A 16,538-nucleotide genomic window follows, 5' to 3' on the forward strand; every position below is an offset into this window, starting at 1 on the left:
GTCCCGCAGTTAGAGTTCAGGACTGGACTTGGGCCTTCTGGTTTGGTCAGTTCATCAGTAATTTGAACTAAGTGAAGCACACAGACAGGATTTTGCTCTTGTATTTTTGTTTAGTTGGTTTTTGTTGTGGTGGTGGTGGTGGTGGCTTTTTTGTTTGTTTGTATTTGTTTTTTGAGGTAGTGTTTCACTGTATGGCTCTGGATGTCTTGGAAATAGGTATGTAAACCAGACTGACCTTGATTCACCACCTGTCTCCAGAATGCTGGGATGAAAGGTGTGTGCCACCACGCCTGCCTGCTCTGGGTTTTGCTGGTGTTTCATTCAATTGGCATGTGTTGGCCTTCTGTGTGTTTAGGACATAGGGTGGAGAAATATCAGTGGAAAATACTTACATCCCTAGTGTCTGGTGTTATATATGTGGGACTAGAAGAGAGGACCAGACAGCAAGTGGCAACTTTGAGAAGTAATGGTAAACCAGGGTAGAGAATACCTAGGACTTCTACTCCTGAGGCCCTTCCAGAGGGAAGAAGGAATTGCTGAGCTCAGAGTTTTTTTTTAGCAAGTAGAAGTCATCCATGTGTGGTAGAAAATATTAGCTGCTCACATGATATGTGGGCATGAAGAGATGTGGTGGGTACCATCCACTGAGATGAGGGCACAGTATATGCATTGTGGCCAGATGGGACAGTCCTGGGGAAATCTGTACAGTTTCCTGGGAGATGAGACAATACATGCTCCTTGGGTGTGGGCAGATTGAGCCAGGAGGGAAGAATGAAGGGAAGAACCCACATGCTGTGAGTTCCCTCTTCCTGTCTTTATTGGGTGTTTAACCCTCCTGATTTTAGAAGTGACTTTCCATCTATTGCTCTTTATTCTTTGACCCCAGACTTGGCAGCTGTCCAGGTTGGAGTTCCCAGACACGTGGGGTGGCTACTTTGCTCATCGGCAGTTTACTTCCTTGTGCCACCCTTGGCCCGTGTGCTGCCAGCCTCAGCATTGACTGGGGCAGCACAGCTGACCCTTGCCCTGCAGAGGCTCCGGTAGCCTTGAATGTGCGACTGTGCTGCAGGGAGGTAAGAGGGTGCTGCAGCTGCACAGAAGGTCAAGGTCAGAGATCACCTGTGCCGTTATTTTTTTTCCCACGTTAGAAATATCTGTAAATGGCAAATTTGTCCTTGTCTAGCAGCTTCCTGCTGTAGCTCCTAATCAGCATTTCTCCCTTTGATGCATACAGCCCTGAAACAGGCCACACACAGTGAGTGGGCTTTGGGGGCACCTGTGGAGAGGTGTAGCCTCCTGTAGTTTTGTGTTCTGCCTGGCTTTCTAGGTCTGATGGGGTAGCTCAGTGGTTATCTCCCACTAAGAAGAGGGTTCGACACAGTTTTCTCAGGGTGTCTTAGGAAACAAAGATACAGCCTATGTATGTCACTCCTGCAGGCTCCAGGCGTGTACCCTCACCGCTCAGAGTGCAGCTCATGTGCCAGCAGGGTAGTGTTAGCCTGTCAGTGCAAAAGCTTGACTACCTTCATGCATGAGCTTGGTCATACATGTTCTCTGTTGCTAAACTTGTTGGCAGTGGTGAGCATGTAAGTGTCATAGCTTTTTTTCTCTAAATGTTTCATGAGCATTTTCTTGGGTGAATTTGGTAATGAATTTTTTAATGATGGTTCATCCAATCATTCCTCCCAAAGACCCACCACTAAATACTCCTTATGTTGGATACCCCTGTCTAAAGCCATTAGCATTTCCCATGGTTTTATCCACATAGCCTCTTATTTGACCTTGATTATCTGTAGTTCTGACTGAGGATCAAAAACCCCATCCTTCCCCATACCTGTAGTCCAGATTACCACTATTATTCACCTACATACTTTGACTGCTTAAACTTGGTACAGTCTACCACTAAGCTAAATCTCTAACCTCTTGAATGCCTTTTTTTTTTTGTTTTGTTTTGTTTTGTTTTGTTTTTCGAGACAGGGTTTCCCTGTAGTTTCTAGAGCCTGTCCTGGAACTAGCTCTTGTAGACCAGGCTGGCCTCGAACTCAGAGATCCGCCTGCCTCTGCCTCCTGAGTGCTGGGATTAAAGGCATGCACCACCACCGCCCGGCCTCTTGAATGCCTTTTAAAGGAGGTTTTACATTATTGCTATAAAACAAATACCAGATCACAGTCACTGGAATAACGTCTAAAGTTGGGCCACATTGCCACTCTCTCACACACGGACATGGGGACAGCCCTCCTCCTTGGAAAGCTTGAGTCAGCCACTTAAGTGAAGATGGTACCACTGATACCCTAGGTTCAGATGCTTGCACTACAGGGATGAGAGGATTAAGGTCCATCCACAGCACTGTCCTTCACCTGCTGAGTACATACCTGTTCTCATTGGGACCCAGTGTTACCTCTAGAGGTAGTGAAATCCTCTTCCTGTAGAGAGGATTTTAATACTCAGTTGCATCTAATGAAAAGGGAACTCCACACTTACTAGGTTATTCCTCCTGTTTCCTTTCTGTGTGGGAAGACTGCACTGGGCAGATGACCTGTGGAGAAGCTAGTGACCCTGGTGTCTGTTTCCTCTTAGTTTGGATTTTTTTGTTTGTTTTATAATTGTATTTTATGTGTATGGTAATTTACCTGCATGTCTGTGCACTACATGGTGTGCAGTGGCCATAGCAGCCAGAAGAGGGTGTCAAATACCCTAGAACTGGAGTTACAGTTGTGAGCCACTAATGCTGGGAATATAAGCAGCTGGTGTTCTTAACTACTTACAGTCTCTCCAGCCCCTCATCTTAGTTTTTGGAATGAGAACGTTTAGGAAGTATAAAGATGAAAGCCTCGATCTAGTGGCCGATGACAGGTTGATAGGTTCTCCTTCCTGCATTTCTTTATAGACAACACCAGATATACCAGGGGACTTAGCTTTTGGGTTGGGACTGAGATAACAGCAGCACAATCTGGATTTCACATCTCTTATGGGATAGGCTTCAGCACTGGGTATTGCTCTCACCTAGGCCCTCACCTGGGAATGGTACTGGTACCTGCCACTGGCGGGTGACTAAATAGTATCTCTGAAAGTATAAATAGATAGGGTTTTTATTTCCATGGTGGTAGTGCAGCAGCCTTCCTTGATGCCCTTTTCTCCAGCCTCTCTTGAGCACTTGAGGCAGTGCTGTTAGGGAAGGGAGCCTGGGATGGTCATCTTTCTGTGCATTAATCAGGAAGTTCCCTGGCTGCAGCTGAACCAGACTCTTTAAATGTAAGGAAAACGTAATGCATAGACGTAACTTTTTTAGTTAACGGTCATTTGAAAACAGTGATTTTTGTTGCTTTAATTTCATGAGTACTGCATACCTACTGTGTGCCAACAATAGAAATAAGCATGCTTGAACCAGGTGGACTCCATCTCTTTTTGACAGTCTAATCAGAAAGATAGAAATAAGTAATGGCATCCCTGAAAGTACTTACAGTTAGGCTTAAAAGAAAATGGGGATGCTCCCAGAAAAAAAATGGCTAAGATTAAGACCATTTCTGGAAGAAACTGAGATTAGAAGGTGTGCTGTGTTACCTCTTCATCTGATGCTTTCTTCAGGTATCCGTAAAATAAACTTGTCACTGAATGTTCTGGCTTTCCAGTCTCTTTCTCAAAGCAACATTGCTGGGGAAGAATGGCAGCCCAAGGATTGAGATCTCCTCTCTGATTCCAGCCGTCAAGCTGAGCCACCAAAGAAGGAGACCACCTCTGTGGGGCCACAGGTGAAGCGAGCCGATGAGTGGAAGGACCCTTGGCGCCGATCCAAGTCTCCCAAGAAGAAACTCGGTGTGTCAGTCTCCCCAAGCCGGGCACGGAGGCGTCGCAAAACCTCTGCCTCATCAGCTTCTGCTTCCAATTCCTCCAGGTACAGAGGGGACCTATAAAGACAAGGGGCTTGTTATTACGCACTGGCTGCCAGTTTTCCGTGTGTGTGGTCACTGCTCAAGGACAGGACAATAGGATATTAGGTGGTCACATCCCCCAGAACATAATAAAAGTAAGTAGAATGAGTGACCCAGAATGGTAATAGACACTGCTGTAGCTGGCTGCCGGAGTCATACATTTACTCAGGTAGGGGAGAGGCCTTTCAGATCCTATGGAAAAAGCACTAAGTTGCTGACAGAGAAACTGCATACTCCGTTGACTGGCCATCCAGCTTCTCAGAAAATTTGCCTTCATAACTCTGGTCTCTAGTGTGAATGCGTGGGGAAGTGAGTGGTGAGTGATAAGAGCTGTGTCTCCCTGCTTGAGGAAGGAGTTTCACGTGGAGTCTAGGAGGAACCTGAGGTGTGTGTGTGTGGACAGATACAGGAACACAACCATGTGAACGGTAGGGTCAGCTTGAAAACTCACTCTGTGGCTGTGTCTAACAATGAAACTAGTCTCTGGGTTACCCAGTAACCATGGGTACACCCAAACACACACACACCCTCATCCTGGTCTCTACAACAGTCCACTGTGGGGTGACGGTGCTGCAGAGGGTCTGTAGGTATCTCATGATCATCTTTTCTTACTGGGTTGCTTATACATGTTTTGTGAATGTGCTAGTGTCTCTGTGTAGCCAGGCTGTCTCTCTGCACTAAGAGTGGGCAGCAGTGAAGGTCACCTTTTCACTGCCTCCACTCTGTCCACTGGCCCACAGGTCATCTTCACGGTCTTCATCTTACTCTGGCTCTGGCTCATCCCGGTCCCGGTCCCGATCTTCATCCTACAGCTCCTATTCCAGCCGCTCTTCCAGACACAGCTCGTTCTCAGGAAGCCGGTCCAGGTATGTCCCAGCCTGCTAAACTCCTAGCAGGTACAGTGAAGACAGCATTCTGGACAGATCAAGTGGTCCTGTTTGTCTCTGTAAAACAGAGACAGGATTCCTGAGTACCTGATTCCAAAATGGTTTTGGTAAACCGCACACTGAGAAGCAGTTTGGACTGATACGCCAGTTAGCATACACTGCAGGTAGTGGACACGGGACCTGCATCTGTACGGTCTCTGTTGAGTCCGGGTGTGAATATGCAGTGCTTCCATCGTCCTAGAAAGCCTAGGAAGGTCAAACAAGCTTTTGTTGAATTTTCCACACTGAAAATAGATGCTTCTAGAGCTTTAGACAAATTCTACAAGCACATAACACTGTGTATCCAGCTTGACCTGCCCACACAGAAACAGAATGGCTTGAGGGGCAGGGGAGTGCTCAGTTATCAGCCCTGAACTGAGCTGATGCTCCATTGTGGACCCTCCCAGCACTGTCATCACCATAGCTCTTGAGAAGGGTCAAAACTTTGGCATGGCAATCGGTAAAGCTAGTAGGGTTTGTGGGTGGATGGAATTATCTTAGTCCTAGCTGTTAGTTGGTGTACATAAAGACTGGCAGTCCTCTGCTTTGAGACTTTATCACTAGGTATCTTTGTGGGAATAAATGTTTTGTCTTCCCTTAGTGTAATCTGGTGTCCCTTGCAATGTTCCCCTTCCTGGCATATGGTCTTGCATTTGTTTGTTTGTTTGTTTGTTTTAAGGAAATATATTTATTCTCTTTTAGAGGGCAGGGTTTCACTGTGTAGCCCTAGCTGCCTGGAACTTGCTATGTATTAGGCCAGGTGACCTCAAACTCCCACCTGTCTCTGCCTCCAGAGTGCTGGGAATAAAGAAGTGTGCGATCCCATCCAACTGGTGTTGCTTTAGAGGTGATGATAGAGGGGATTAGAAAGCAGTTCTGAGGCCGGGCGGTGGTGGCGCACGCCTTTAATCCCAGCACTCGGGAGGCAGAGGCAGGCGGATCTCTGAGTTCGAGGCCAGCCTGGTCTACAAGAGCTAGTTCCAGGACAGGCTCTAGAAACTACAGGGAAACCCTGTCTCGAAAAACCAAAAAAAAAAAAAAAAAAGCAGTTCTGAGAGTTGCTAAGGCTGTCTCATCCAATGCTCACTAATGCTGTTGTGGGGTGTGAAATAAATTGCATGTGGACCTATTTTCATGGACATTGAGACTCTTGTAGAAGCAGGCAACCAGGATGCAGGTGTGTGTAGGCCATCCATAGGTGTGCTGCACAAACCCCAGAGTGCAAACATTGACAGGTTCCCTCTGCAAGTGTCAGCATGGAGGGGGGTATGCAGCAGAGAGAGGTGGCTATGGGCCTCAGGGTGGGGAGAACAGGAAAGACCAATGGGAGCCTCTGAGATACAGATAAAGGTCATATGGGTACTGTATAAAGTATAAGACTAGAGAGGTAGAGAATATAGTGAGCCTTTGGAAATTTTGGACTTTATATAGAAAAAGTTGTATGTGTGATCTTTACTCTGAGCAAGCAGCTGAGAGTGTGGCAGAAGGTATCAGGGAAAAAAGCTCTGTGCCTATCCCATGCCCTGAGGTTGGGGCACTTGGATCAAGGCGGCAGCTGGAACAGAGTAGAGAGGGAAAGAACTCCGGGCTTCACTTTGCAGGTGTTTCTGACCTTTCCTGGTAACTCCAGCACAGGAAGCAGGGAGTTAAGTTGGTCCCATTGCAGGCAGAACACGGGAGGGTCTTGCAGGTCTACCCAGGAAGTGTGAGGTGACATTTCAGGGAGATGCTAGTGGGGTGCTCCACCATCCCATCAATTGCTCAAAGCTTCATCATCTCACTATTGACCATAAACTTCTTAGGTATTTCCCACAGAATGTGTGCCTTTCTCAGTAGCTTAGCCTCCCTAGAGACCTAGAATGGAGTCCCCACCTTGGGGCTCTGCAGCTGTCCTTTCTGAAGTTCATCTCTAGTAGCCCCTCCCAAAGCTGCACTCAGGAGGCTAGGCTGAGAGGGGAGAGCAGTCTGGCAGACTGTCTTAGAGGGGCCCAGGAATGCACTTTTCCTGGTTCTCTCACAATAGCTGCCCACAAGGTGAGGCAGCAAGTGCAATGCTACAAGAGTGAATGCTAGGTTTCCTGGGCACCTGCCTTTGGATATGGGAGCATGAGGAGCTGCAAAAACCTTACCCACTGCTTGCACCATTCAGCTGGAAGTAATGGGCATCCTGTGTGATGGTTTTGAGTAGGCAATATGGGCCAGCCCAGTTCCTTTCATCCTCTTGACGGAAGTGTGACCTCACTGTCAGAGCTCCATCCTGGAAACTCCGCCTGGACCCAGCTCCCTTTTCCAGGCTCTTTGTCTACCCTGCTGACACCTGATACTTGTGTGGAAATCATCTGGTCATAATCTCCTCCCAACTATACACTCCCTTTTTATGTGATGCTGTCACTGCTTGGGGACCTCTGTGCCTGTGCCTTTACCTGCCAGCAAAGTGCTTGGGACCCTCACCAGTTCTCCCACCTCCCAGCTACTAGGTGTCTCAGACCCCACACTTTAGCCAGAGCCATATTTACCCGTTTGGCCCTTGGCTAAGGCAGAACCACATGCCCTCTCCTAGATATAAGCACCTAGACCTGCACAAAAGTACTCATTCCTTCCTGAGACTGCACGCTGCCCTTTCGTTTCCTCCTGAATGTGTGTTTTATCAGACGATGAAGCAGCTGAGCTTAAGCCTAAGATCTCTGTGGATCAGGACCATTTCCTAGGGGGTGTGCCAGCTCCAGCCAGACTCCTCCTCACACTCTCTTTGTTCCCCAGGTCCCGGTCCTTCTCCTCGTCCCCATCCCCGTCTCCCACACCTTCCCCACACAGACCTCCAGTCAGAACCAAGGGGGAGCCGGCCCCGCCTCCCGGGAAAGCAGGGTGAGTCCTGAGCCCCCTCAGGTCGCTATGGTACTCCACCTCGGTGGGGTCTCCAAGGCTTCCAGCCTCTTCCACTATCTCTTCCCATCCCATGCTTGGACTAGAAGTGAAGCAGCCTCCAAAGGGCGGCAGAGAAGGCTCCCAGGAGGTGGGCGGAGGCACGGGCTCAGCACCTAGACTTGGGTCCCTGTGGCATGGACCTTGGCACTCATGTGCCATGTCTGAACTGCAGAGCCCTGAGATGTGGGTGCATTGAGCAGGGACCCTAGTCCTATCCTGCCTTGACCTTGCCTCTGCCTCACAGGGAGAAGTCAGTAAAGAAGCCAGCCCCACCTCCAGCCCCACCACAGGCCACCAAAACTACTGCTCCTGCCCCTGAGCCTGCCAAACCAGGAGATCTCCGAGAAGCCAGAAGGAAGGAGCGGCAAACCAGGACTCCCCCAAGGAGGTGAGCTTGTGGGTTTATGGTAATCCTGGTACAGTTCTCCTTGTCCTTGCTGCTGCCTGGGAGTAGATGCTAATGAAACCTGGAGCCTAGGAGGCGGGTGCATCACCAGGGAAACATCAGGGAGCAGTGGCCCAAGCTGAAACATATCTCAGGCCCATGACCAGCCTGGTGTGCAGGAAGGCTCAGCATTAGCAAGGGCTGCCCCTGGAGTGAACTGTGCTACTTGTGTTGCAGGCGGACTCTCAGTGGCAGTGGTAGCGGCAGTGGCAGCAGCTACAGTGGCTCCAGTTCCCGATCCAGGTCAGTTGCTTGGTCCCTACTCCCTGCTGATCTTTTTTGCCTCACTGACCATGTTAGGGACTCCTCAGTGTTCAAGGACGTATACTCAGAGTGAGTATAGTATAGCCTCCCTTCACACAAGAGCATCTAACCGGGCTGGAGAGATGGCTCAGAGGTTAAAAGCACTGACTGTTCTTCCAGAGGTCCTGAGTTCAATTCCCAGCAACCACATGGTGGCTCACAGCCATCTATAATGAGATCTGGTGTCCTCTTCTGGCATGCAAACATATATGGAAGGAATGTTGTATACATAATAAATAAAATTTTTTTTTTTTTTTAAAAAAAAGCATCTGCCGGGCGGTGGTGGCGCACGCCTTTAATCCCAGCACTCGGGAGGCAGAGGCAGGCGGATCTCTGTGAGTTCGAGACCAGCCTGGTCTACAAGAGCTAGTTCCAGGACAGGCTCCAAAGCTACAGAGAAACCCTGTCTCGAAAAAAAAAAAAAAAAAAAAAAAAAGAGCATCTAACCCTAGGGGAAGAGGCCTAGACTGGTACGACCCAACAGGACGAAGTGAGGCCAGCCCCAGGTTCTCTCCACACTTTTCCTGAAGATAGACCGAGTGTTCTCTGGGCCTGCTAATCCCTAGGCAGTTGGTAGGAGCCTTAGAGAAGATCAGGAAGGACTTAGAAGATGGAGGCAGCTTGGTGTTCTTGGAATCTTGTTGCCATTTCCCTCCATCTTCACGCATCAGGGCTTTAAGCATTTGTCCGTGTCTGTTCAGTGTCTGGACTGTTTCAAAGAACTGTGGGTTTTTTGTTTGGTTGTTTTTTAATTTATATACATTAGTGTACATTTATTCATGTACATTTTGCCTACATGTATGTCTGTATGAGGGTGTCAGGTATCCTGGAACTGGAGTTACATCTGAGAGCTGCTGTGGGTTCTGGGAATTGAGCCTGGGTCTTCTGGAAGAACAGCCAGTGCTCTTAACCACTGAGTGGTTTGTGTATTTTTAAAGCTAGGAAATGCTTGACTCTTCCATCTTTTTCCTGCCTCTGTTCCTCTATTCTGTGATGACCTTTGGAAGAGCTGATTGGTGTTGTTACGGGCATGCTGTGGTGCTGTGCTGTCCCAAAAACAGAACCGTCATCTATTCTCTCCGTCCTATCCCACCCCCCAACCACCCTGCCCTATATTTGCTGTCCCTGACAGTGAAAGAGTCACTGCTTTTTTAGTTTTTTGAGACAGGGTTTCTCTGTGTAACCTCCATGGCTGTCCTGGAACTTGCTTTGTAGACCAGGCTGACCTCAAAGTTACAGAGATCCTCCTGCCTCTGCCTCCTGAGAGCTGGGATTAAAGGTGTGCGCCACCACCACCCGGTTACCACTACTTGTTTAATTTACTGTCATCCAAAGTCTTTTGGTGGTGGTACTAAAGGTGAAACCTGGATGGAACCTTGCATTTTGCTCCGGTGCTCTACCCTGAGCTCCAGGGTTTGGGTTTTGGATTGAGAGACTCCCTATGTTGCCCGGATAAGCTTGAACTCCTGGGCTTAATCAGTTTTCCCAGGAAGCTGGGACTACAGGGGCTCCAGCACACCTGCCAGCTGCCGTCGCGCCTTTTGTACTGCTTTTGAAGTATTAAGATAGGGTCTCACTATCAAGCCCTGGCTATTCTGAAACCCATAGAGATCTGCCTCAGCCTTCCCAATTACTGGGATTATGGATTGTAGCTGTTGTGCACCATCAGCTCGCTTAAAAAAAGTATGTCTTTATCACCATAGGAAAGGGCTTAGTCACATTTCCCTTCCCAGCATAGTGTCACCCAGTTTATTAGAGATCTCAGCTCATGACACAGCGTCCCCCTTCATTGTATAGTACCTCTTGAAAGTCCCCTGAGATCTCTTGCTCTTGCTCTTGATGTGTATTCCATAAACATGGAAACTGGGTAAAGACAAGCCATAGAGACATACCCCTGCCATCAGCCTGTAGCCTAGCCATTTTGCAGTCGGCATGGGGCTGAGGGGCACAGCTGTGTTTTTGTGTCTAGGTCTCTGAGTGTGAGCAGCGTCTCCTCGGTGTCCAGCGCCACCTCAAGTAGCAGCTCAGTGCACAGTGTGGACTCAGAGGACATGTATGCAGACCTGGCCAGTCCTGTGTCCTCAGCCAGCTCTCGATCCCCAACCCCTGCCCAGACCAAGAAAGAGAGAGGTATGCAGGGCCCTTGCCCTGGGGGTGTAGAATCAGGGGTGAGCTTTAAACAGACACTGTTTCACTGTTCGTGTGCACAGGAACTGAGGATTTGTCATTAACAGGGAAATCTAAGAAAGAAGACGGAGTAAGAGAGGAAAAGCGAAAACGGGATCCATCCACACAGCCACCCAAGTCCTCTAAAGCTCCAGCAGGTGGGAAGTCCTCCCAGCAGGCAGCGACACCTCAGCAGGCAGCCCCTGGGCAGCCCCAGCAGGGCTCCTTTGTTGCTCACAAGGAGATAAAGCTGACCCTGCTGAATAAGGTGAGACCAAGGGGACAGGCAGTAGTGCTCACCTGGGCCTGCTGCTGGGTTCCACCTGCCCCAAGCTGAGAGAGGCCCAGGTGTCTCAAACATGCACCAGCACAGTCCAGAGGTTAGCCCCTCAGCGTTAACAGTTCATGTGCCAGTCCTGGGACAGCAGGCAGGCAAGCCTGGGTTCTGTCTTCAAAGCTCCACACATGTCTGGAAGGGCCAAGGCCTGACATGTTGGGGTCCTGCAAGGCCCTTCCCTATACAGCACAAAGGATCCCGTTACATGGTCACAAGGACCACAGAACTGCTTTATTGGTGGGGCTTAGGAGGGCAGGCAGGGCCGAAAGAAGGACCATGGGAGCAAAGACCCATTCTCCAGTGACAAATGATCGACCACCACCCTCTTCCTTGCCTAACGACCACTCAGGCCCTACCACCCTTACAGTACTGTGCTATTTCAGGCGGCTGATAAAGGAAGCCGGAAGCGCTATGAGCCATCAGACAAAGACCGGCAGAGCCCTCCAGCCAAGAAGGCCAACTTGTCCCCAGACCGAGGTGAGCCTCCCAGGTCCAGGGCCTGAGATATACCATGGGGTCAGATGAGCCGGAAGGCCCACTGCAGGGTCTTGACAGTGCATCTGTTGTGAGTACTGGAGCGCCTGAGAGCTCCGCACATTGTCTCATCCCATGTACATAAGGCTGGGGACTGGAGCTAGAGTTGCAGTTCTTATTTGTTTGTATTTATTTATTTATTTAGTGTACAATATTGCCTGCAGGCCAGAAGAGGGCACCAGACCTCATTACAGATGGTTGTGAGCCACCATGTGGTTGCTGGGAATTGAACTCAGGACCTTTGGAAGAGCAGTCAGGGCTCTTAACCGCTGAGCCATCTCGCCAGCCCCTGCATTTCACTTTTAGATTAGCTCAGGAGCCCAGGCTTATCTCCAACTCATGATCCTCCTGCCTCAGCCTCCAAAGTGCTAGGATTATAGGTGTATACCACTGTGCATGATGAGAAAGTGGTTTGGTTTGGTTTTTGGTTTGTCTTTTGTTTTTCGAGCCTAAACTAACAAACTGTGTAATTGTTGTGCCCTGGCTGGAACTCCTTTTGTAGAACGGTCTGGCCTCAGACTTGCAGAGGCACAGAGATCCACCTGCTTCTGTCTCCAGAGTGCTGGATTAAAGGCGTGCGCCACTACCCTTTATTTTAAATAGTATGGGAATGTAGCTCAGAGGTAGAGCACAAGACCCCGTGTTTGCCCAGCACCATAAAAAGTTACTGATAATAAGCCTCTATATGTGACATGCAGTGCACAACTTGTTCATGGTGAACAACCCTTCCAGTACAAACAAGAACAGGGATGAGGGTGGGGGCGTGTGGCTCAGTTAGTAGAGGGCTAGCATCATATAATGAAATGGTGTGTGCATCTGTAATCTCAGCACTTGAGGGGTGCAGGCAGAGGAATTAGAAGTTTAAGGTCATCCTTAACTACACATGAGACTGCATTAAAAGCAAAAGTCAAGGGCAACAAGCGTGCATTGGTTCTTTCTGGGCAAGTTCTAACACCCAAAGTCTTAGCTGTGATGAAACACCATGACCAAAAGCAACTTGGGGAGGAAAAGGTTTATTTGGCTTACACTTCCGCGTTGCTGTTATCATGGAAGGAAGAAATGACAGGAACCTTGTGAGCAGAGCTGATACAGAGGCTGTGAAAGGGTGCTGTTATTGGCTTTTTTTCTTTCTTTTGGTTTTTCGAGACAGGGTTTCTCTGTATAACAGCCCTATCTGTCCAGGAACTCACTCTGTAGACCAGGCTGGCCTCAAACTCACAGAGATCCATCTGCCTCTGTCTCCTGAGATTAAAGGTGTATGCCACCACCGCCCAGCTTCTGGTTTTTGTTTATACACACACACACGCACACATATGGAGAAATGTGCCAGCCATCCTGACACTGACTTTTTGAGGGGCCTTCGTGGAATGCCCAGGCTGACCTTAAGCTCACTATGTAACCAAGGACAACATTCAACATCTGATCTTCCCTCCTCTACTTCCCAGTGCTAAGATTATAGCAAACCACACCTGGACACCTTGACACTTTGGACTTGGGTCTTCTGGTGACCCCAAATACAGAACAGTGGTCTCACTCTCTCACCTGTTGGCCAGGTTCTCGGGACCGGAAATCAGGGGGAAGAATGGGCTCCCCAAAGCCAGAGAGGCAAAGAGGCCAAAATGCTAAAGCCCCTGCTGCCCCAGCGGACAGGTAAGTCCCCGCTCTTATCCAGGACAGGCCATAGCCTTTAAAAGTGTGGGAGACCTGGGAGACTGTGGGAAGAGCAGACAGGAGACAGAGCAGTCCCAACCCACTCCTCTTAAGAACCCTCAGGCTCAGCCTTAGCACGCTGCTCAATCCCACCTTGTTGAAAGGCCCTAAAAAGGGAGACTGAGTCTCAGGATGGCCTTATAGTGGGGTGACTAGAAGAGGCTGTGGGCTAGCCCAGACAGAGGAAGTGGGGAGCTCTGGGTGCTCACCCCCGGGTGTGCTTTTTCTCATCTCCTCACATCTTTCAACCCTACAGGAAGCGTCCACTGTCACCGCAGTCTAAGAGCTCCAGCAAGGTCACCAGTGTGCCCGGCAAAGCCACAGACACTGCTGCTGCAGGCACCAAGTCAGGGAAGGCCAGCACCTTGTCACGGCGGGAGGAACTCCTTAAACAGCTCAAGGCTGTCGAGGATGCCATCGCTCGCAAGCGGGCCAAGATCCCTGGGAAAGTGTAGTAGGCCCAGCTCATTCCCTGGAGTAGACTCTTAAATGTTTTATAAAAAATAGGGTAAGCGCAGCCATTTTGGATTTTCCAGTTAATGTCTTATTTTGGCTGTGATTCTTTTTAAAAATTAAAAAAGAAAAAAAAAGTTTCTCAGCTGGAAAAGAAGCCACACACAAGATGAAGATGACGCTGAATCCCAACCTCCCCACCAGACTGATCCAGCTCCTTCCAGAATAGAGTCTCCACGACAGACAGACGGACAGGTCAGCACCAGCTCTGAGTAACTTAAGAGCTTCAGGCACGCAGGGACTGGACTCACTCTCTTCTGCCTCCATCCTCGTTTCTCCCAGGTGGCTTCCTGACTGCGTGTTTCCAGCAGTCTTTCTGGGAACAGGAAAGCCGAATATTTCCTGGACTACAGGCAGCACCATCCCTCCTCTCCCCCGGATCAGAAGTATATATATATAATATATATATATATATTCTTGCCTAAAGTCTGATTGGGAAACATTTTCTGTCTTTTATTTTAAAGCATCAAATTGTTTTAGTTGATTAAAAAGGAAAAAAACAAAAGACAAAAAAAAAATAAAATAAGGCCAAGGGTATTGTTGGGGTGTCTGTCCAATGTGGAGGGTCTTTTTTGAGCGATCTCCTAAAATAAAATATTTTGATAAGCAGTTTCTGGTTCTGGTGGTATCTGCATGGGCCTGAACTTCCTCCTCACTGGACACCCATGCTTTAGCTCAAAATGGACCAAGCACTCCAGTGGAGCCCTGAGTCCTGGAGCAGATGTCTGTCACCCACCAGGAGCCAGTGTAAATGGAATCATGCCTGGTCCCGCAGCCAGTCAGCTCCAAAGAAACATACAGAGGCTTATAATAATTATAAACTGTATGGCCTACTGCTCAGGCTTATTAACTCTTACAACCTATAATTCTTGTCTGTGTTTAGCCACGTGCCTTGGTACCTTTACTCAGTAAGGCAGTCTCATCTTGCTTCCTCTGCATCTTACTGGTGACTGACTCTTTCCCCTTCTCAGAATTCTCTTAATCTGGTCACCCTGCCCATACTTCCTGCCTGACTACTGGCCAATCAGCATTTATTAAACAATACAAGTGAAATAAATATACAAGAGTATTATCTCATAGCAAGCCAGCCTGCACAGACTGCTTGAATCTCCAAGCCCTGGAGTGTTAAGCCTCAGTTTTCCCATCCTATGTTAAACGAAGAGCAGCCCAACTCTTGTGATTGACTTGTCTCCCTTCCTGCGGTAAGCCCTGGCTAGGCCGACCCCAGCTATAAGGTCATTTGTCACTAGATTTGAACATATCGCCTGGCCCTGACCCAGGCATGTGTTCAGGTCCAGGATATGCAAATCCTAGACAAGAGTGGGACATTCCAGTGTCCTCCATGCATTTACTACTCTCCATGAGAGTTCTTTAATAAGGCCTACCCAGTGCAGACAGCTCCAGAGAGGCCAGTGCCACAGTGCCTTCCCAGGCAATGTTCCTGGTCTTGTGGCAGCCCCACCTTATCTCTTCTATCACCACCTTCCAGGAAGTACCATGTCCTAAAGCCCCCAAGTTTGAAGGAGGCCAGAGGACAACCTCAGGTATCTTTCTGAATAATGCCTTCCACCTCTTTGGTGATAGGGTCTCACTGGCCTGGAGTCCACCATTAGACTGGACTGGCTGGCCTCTTCAGTCTTGGGATCTCCTGTCTACCTCCCCAGCACAAACAGCATTTTACATGGGTTCTGAGACTTGAACTCTGATCCTTCCTTTTGGCAAGGGAAGCTCTACCAGCTAAGCTCTCCCCAAGCTCTGATTTTCACCCAGTGTAAACATTCCCAATAGCCTTGCTACTGGATCAGAGGAACAGTCAGCCTTGCTGTTGACTGGACCCCAGGACCAGGAGAGATGCAGCCTCACCTAGCAACTCTAAATAGATGAACAGCAACCAAACCTGAGATCTCCAGGCTTCCTGCTTTTACCTGACCCAGACAGCCAGGGCAGGATCTGGGTAGGGGCCACTGAAGCATGATGTGGGCAGGCGGGCCTGCCCAACCAGGGCAGGCTGTTCAGCATCCTTCCTCTTGGGTGCTTTTCCATTCTTGCCTAACCTGGGACTTAGGAATGAACCTTCTGCCTCCAACACTAGTATGTGCCCTGGCCCCCACACTCCACTCTCTCTGTCCTCCCTCATACAGCCTTAGGCAGTGTCTGCCAGGAGAGCTGCATTCAGATCCCTCAGACTGCCTACCCAGACACTAGTGGGGAAAAAATCCGAAGCAGGCTTTGATTTTTGTCTCAGGGGCACTGAGACCAAAGGTTACAGGACATTGTCTGGGACCACGCTTGACACCAGCTGTCCTGCTGTTAACTCAGTACACCCATGAAACGTGGGCACTCAGAGACCAGTATGCTGCTGCCGTCCTGGCCCAGGAGTGCCCTGCATTTCAAGGGCTGGGCAGAATGGATTGAATCTGTGCATGGGATTAGCTGGACTCAGGACAGCTGCCAGCCACAAGTATGGGATCAGTAAGCCAAGGAAGGAGGCCTGGTCAACTCTGCTGGGTTCCATCTGAAAAATGGTCCTAGCACACAGGTCCACAGATCCCAGCCTTAGGACCTGGCAGAGAAAGTAGAGCAGTCTCATCTTTGAGAGTATCTGGGCCAGCTCGGCTCTTATGAAGCCACAGGCTAGTGCCTGACAGGCACATGGGCCTGTTTGCCTCCTGAGACCCTGGGCCCCACCCAGTCTCCCCAATGCTCTCCGTACAGGGCCGTAGTTGAACCCGTCTCCAAAGCCATTGTT

At 49.2% G+C, this 16,538-nt stretch overlaps 1 protein-coding gene across 3 annotated transcripts in view; it reads left to right on the forward strand.

The window, feature by feature from the left end:
* Zc3h18 (zinc finger CCCH-type containing 18) overlaps positions 1 to 14,398 on the forward strand; it is a 40,449-nt gene extending 26,051 nt beyond the window's left edge. For all 3 annotated transcript variants that reach the window (XM_038312452.1, XM_038312454.1, XM_038312453.2), the window contains 10 exons: positions 3,702 to 3,893; positions 4,671 to 4,796; positions 7,617 to 7,721; positions 8,026 to 8,169; positions 8,404 to 8,469; positions 10,499 to 10,659; positions 10,764 to 10,963; positions 11,416 to 11,509; positions 13,120 to 13,216; positions 13,533 to 14,398. In XM_038312452.1, coding sequence (XP_038168380.1) covers positions 3,702 to 3,893; positions 4,671 to 4,796; positions 7,617 to 7,721; positions 8,026 to 8,169; positions 8,404 to 8,469; positions 10,499 to 10,659; positions 10,764 to 10,963; positions 11,416 to 11,509; positions 13,120 to 13,216; positions 13,533 to 13,731 — 1,384 coding nt within the window. In that variant the 3' untranslated portion in view covers positions 13,732 to 14,398. The remainder of the gene's footprint in view (positions 1 to 3,701; positions 3,894 to 4,670; positions 4,797 to 7,616; positions 7,722 to 8,025; positions 8,170 to 8,403; positions 8,470 to 10,498; positions 10,660 to 10,763; positions 10,964 to 11,415; positions 11,510 to 13,119; positions 13,217 to 13,532) is intronic.
* The last annotated feature ends 2,140 nt before the right edge of the window (positions 14,399 to 16,538 follow it).

This window comes from Arvicola amphibius, chromosome 15, assembly GCF_903992535.2.
Source record: "Arvicola amphibius chromosome 15, mArvAmp1.2, whole genome shotgun sequence".
NCBI lineage: Eukaryota > Metazoa > Chordata > Mammalia > Rodentia > Cricetidae > Arvicola > Arvicola amphibius.